The 4,032-nt window shown below is 43.7% G+C and overlaps 1 protein-coding gene across 1 annotated transcript; it reads right to left on the bottom strand.

Annotated features, from left to right (window-relative positions):
* Positions 1-883: 883 nt before the first annotated feature.
* Positions 884-2,560, bottom strand: LOC119436639 (uncharacterized). The gene has a single exon (XM_037703566.2). The coding sequence runs from the start codon at positions 2,508-2,510 to the stop codon at positions 1,344-1,346; it is 1,167 nt and encodes a 388-aa protein (XP_037559494.1). The 5' UTR covers positions 2,511-2,560; the 3' UTR covers positions 884-1,343.
* Positions 2,561-4,032: the final 1,472 nt, after the last annotated feature.

Raw genomic sequence — 4,032 nt, 5'->3', positions numbered from 1 at the left:
AAATGTAATTGGTGGCATGGTACATTGAAATTTTGCTTCCATAATAGAAAATGACAGTTCAGTTTCTTGATTGAAAACTGATGCAAAGGCGGCGTTAAACACGTGGGCGCATTCAGCGTCGGTTAGGGCATCACCTGACTCATTGGATAAAGTAATTGTGCGCCTGTCCTGTGGATTTATGACTTGCCAGAATTTTGGGGGTTGTTCTTAAGCATGTTCGGTACATCAGAATAAAAGAATGAGCGTTTAGCGTGACTTATGGCTTCCAAATAAGCAGTTTCCGCGGTTTTGTACTTATTCCATGCATCAGGGTTGTTATGGGACTTAGCTGCGCGGAAGAGACGTTTTTTCTTGTTTTCTAATCGTTTCAATGCTTTATTGAACCAGGGTTGTGCTGAATTAGATTTAATGTTAATTTGGGGAATGTATTTGCCAACCAGATTTTGTAGTTTCTCTTTGAAAATCAGCCAGTTTTCGCCTGCGTTATGACAATGAAGGGCACTTTCGAAAGAGGGGTAAAATTGCGTCAGTTCATAATTAATTGCTTCGTAATTACCCTTATCATACAAACGAATAGTTTTTTTAACAGTCGGAGTGAAAGCGGGTTTAATTATGAAGTCGACGTGAATGACTTTATGGTCGCTGATTTCGGGAAGATACGCGATAGATGACACGCTCTCGGGATTACTTGTTAAGACAAGGTCTAGAATATTCTGGCAGTTACCGGTAACACGGGTTGGTTCTGTGAGCATTTGGAATAAGTTAAAGTTGAGGCACACCTCAAGGAACTCATTTGATTCCCTTGATGTAGCCGCTGGTGCAGGCCGGCTTGACCAATCGATATCAGGAAAATTAAAGTCTCCAAATAGAATTACATGCATGTTGGGGTGTTTGGTCGTTATTTCACTTAGGATGTTATTCAGCTTGAAAGAGAAGTCTGGAGTACTATGAGGGCGTCTATAGCAAACGCCTAGCAGAACTGAATGAGGTGTGGCATGACATTTAAGCCATAGGATTTCAAGATCGGACACAATGTTTACAGATGTACAAGGTATATTTTGGCTCACGGCGACAAGTACCCCTCCCCCCCTCGTGCCCCTGCGATCGTTTCGAAACAGTTGAAAATTTGGTAGGTCAGCGAGCACTTCGCTGTCCGTTACGTCTTCTGTAAGCCATGTTTCCGTTAATATTAGAATGTTACTGCAAGATGACGAGACCAGATTAGAAATAATGTCCCGTTTTGGGATGAAGCTGCGTATGTTAGTAAAGATAGCGGAAAGAAACAAGTTTGATCGCGGGGCGGGCCGAGGGCGGGAAGGCACATGTTGATGACTGGGCAATTGCTACGATATTTCTTTAACAGATTCGGTGGAATGGTCAAACACGTATCGTCTGGTACCAATGTGCAATGTGTTGAAGCGCAGAGAAAAGGGTGCGGATTTCGATCTGGCGAAAGCGATAAGGCGTTTGCGAGCAAATCTGATGGGCTGAGAGAAATCTTCACCGACGCTGAAATTGCTTCCCTTAAATTTTGGGCCATTAGAAAGGAGAGATTCTTTAGTTTTGAATTGATTAAATTTTACGATGAGTGGCCGAGCACGGCCTTCTGTATGGCGTCCAAGGCGATGCGCACGCTCAATGTGATTGGGATCAACGACGAAGTTCAAGTGTTCATTGCAGTGGCGGATAATGATTTTTTCAGATTCTGCAAATGTTTCTTTCGAGTTAGGATCGGGGATATTATAAAATATTAGATTATTACGGCGTGACCTGTTCTCGGCATCATCCATCTGTGTAGCAAGGCGAGCGATCTGGCCTGCCATTTGAGAGGCATCTGTTCTTATGGTATCTAGGTTGGTTCGTAGAGATGAAATTGCTTTATAATGTCCTTCTAAATCAGTCATGCGTTTACTTAGGTCCGATAAGATTTTGTCTGTTGTCAATAGCTTGCTTTTTAGGTCTAGTACTTCGGTAATTAGTTTTGACTGGCCAGCAGCTAGCTTTCCCAACTCAGTCATTACGTCATCAATATCGGGAGGGCCAGGGTTCGTTTCAATATCACCCGACAAAAGCAACAATGAATACATTGCATGAACACATTCGACAACAATTGTAGCGCAGCACCGTGGGCTTGGTAGCTGTATTAGAAAATAGTTGCTGGATTTTTTCCCGAAAGAATGATACGTTGCACTAACCTGCATGGCGAAATGCAGCGGATTAGTGGTCTGCGGTGAAGCACAGCCACCAAGCCCACAGGGCGCGGGGGAAGACAGGGGCGGTTTTATAGCTGACTTGGGAGACGATGTTGCTGACGATGGCGCTTTCCATGGTGAATTCGGATCCAAAGAGGGTGGCGGCGGCGCTATTGGACACGACGAATCAGTCGTGGCAGGAGCAGGCAAAGGGCTCGCACCAGGCGTGCTTGGACAGGTTGCTGGGATGGCTGTGGCTTGTGGGAAGGCCAGAATTGCGGGCAAAAGAAGTCCGGTGATGAAACCGTGTACCTGCATGGCGAAATGCAGCGGATTAGTGGTCTGCGGTGAAGCACAGCCACCAAGCCCACCTGCTTGGTGGCTGTGCTACTATTGTTTATTAGAGAACAGACTGTGTTTAGAGAACAGGCTTTGTTTATTAGAGAACAGACTGCATTCTTTGAGAATCAATAGTCCAGACTGCATTGTCCCCAGGCAGTTTTTGTGCAGAAACTATTAGAGCCATACAATTATCAATCCGTGATATGGATTTTCAAAATTTCTCTACTGCGACAGTAAGCGTTGAATTCGATGATATATTTCGTAATAACACTAAACTCCTGCCTATTCGAAACCTAAAAAGTTTGTTAGATGACCACCTCGAGAACCTCCAAATAAATGCAGTAATAGCCACAGATGCTTCTGTCAGTGAAGAGAAGACAGGAGTGGGTATTTTTTGGGCATCATTAAATTGGTCTTTCTCCCTTCGACTACCCGACTTTACGCCAATATTTCAGGCGGAGTTATTAGCGATCATCCTAGCTCTACGAAAACTTCCCACATCTATTACTTCAGCCGTAATCTTAACCGACTCCTTGTCTGTTTGCTCCGCTTTATCAGTGCCCGATTCATCTATCATTCTCCGAGAATTTCATTCATCCATCCCCCAACATTTACGCCTTATCCATCTGGTATGGGTACCAGGGCACGTGGGGCTCACTTTAAACGAATCTGCAGACGCACTAGCAGCAGCATCTCTTAACGGCCCGGTACTGTGGATCCTAAGACCTTCGGCATGCGTCACTTCTGCGAGATTTAAAAAATTTTCTGTCCAAGAAGAACATGCCAAATCATGTGTACTGAATAACACCGATTTTCAGCACTTTAGATTTCCTTGGCACAGCAGATGGTGTTCAACAAGAAAATTTGAAGTGTCATTTACTAGAATGCGTTGCCTAATACCAAGGCTTAATTTCTATTCCCATAGGTCTGGTTTGGCGCCTTCTCCTCAATGCTTTTATTGTAATGAACCCAAAACTATGGATCATTTCTTTATAGAGTGTCGTAGGATCACCATGCATAGAAAACGACTTCTAGAAGGTCCCCTCCGCCAACTTGGATTGACCATTACGCTACCTATCATTCTATCTCTGGAGGCGTCGGCACTAGGACACTGTAATAAGAACGTATGTGATGCCATATTTAATTTTGTAATGGAAACAAGGAGACTGCCATGCTAATTTTTTTTCATTAGACAACAAAAATATGTGCTTCAAATTTTAAGATGCTATAGCATGAAAACTAATATTAACGATTAGAATTCAATTATTATCTCATTCTTACTTGAGAAAATCCCATTTAAGTATCCTTGATTTTTCTTCCCACTGCCACCCGATTCATGGCCAATCCCCCGTAGTGGGTTGTGCTATTTCTATAGGCACCAAACCAAACCAAACCAGACACCAGCCAGCATAGCCCAAGGAGCTACAACTTTGTGCCCTAATCATTAAACGCTCTCTTAACCCTCTCCCGAAGCCGTAACAGATTGGTGGATGGTGCT

Source organism: Dermacentor silvarum, chromosome 1, assembly GCF_013339745.2.
Source record: "Dermacentor silvarum isolate Dsil-2018 chromosome 1, BIME_Dsil_1.4, whole genome shotgun sequence".
Taxonomy (NCBI): Eukaryota; Metazoa; Arthropoda; class Arachnida; order Ixodida; family Ixodidae; genus Dermacentor; species Dermacentor silvarum.
This window is presented reverse-complemented; position numbering and strand designations above follow the sequence as displayed.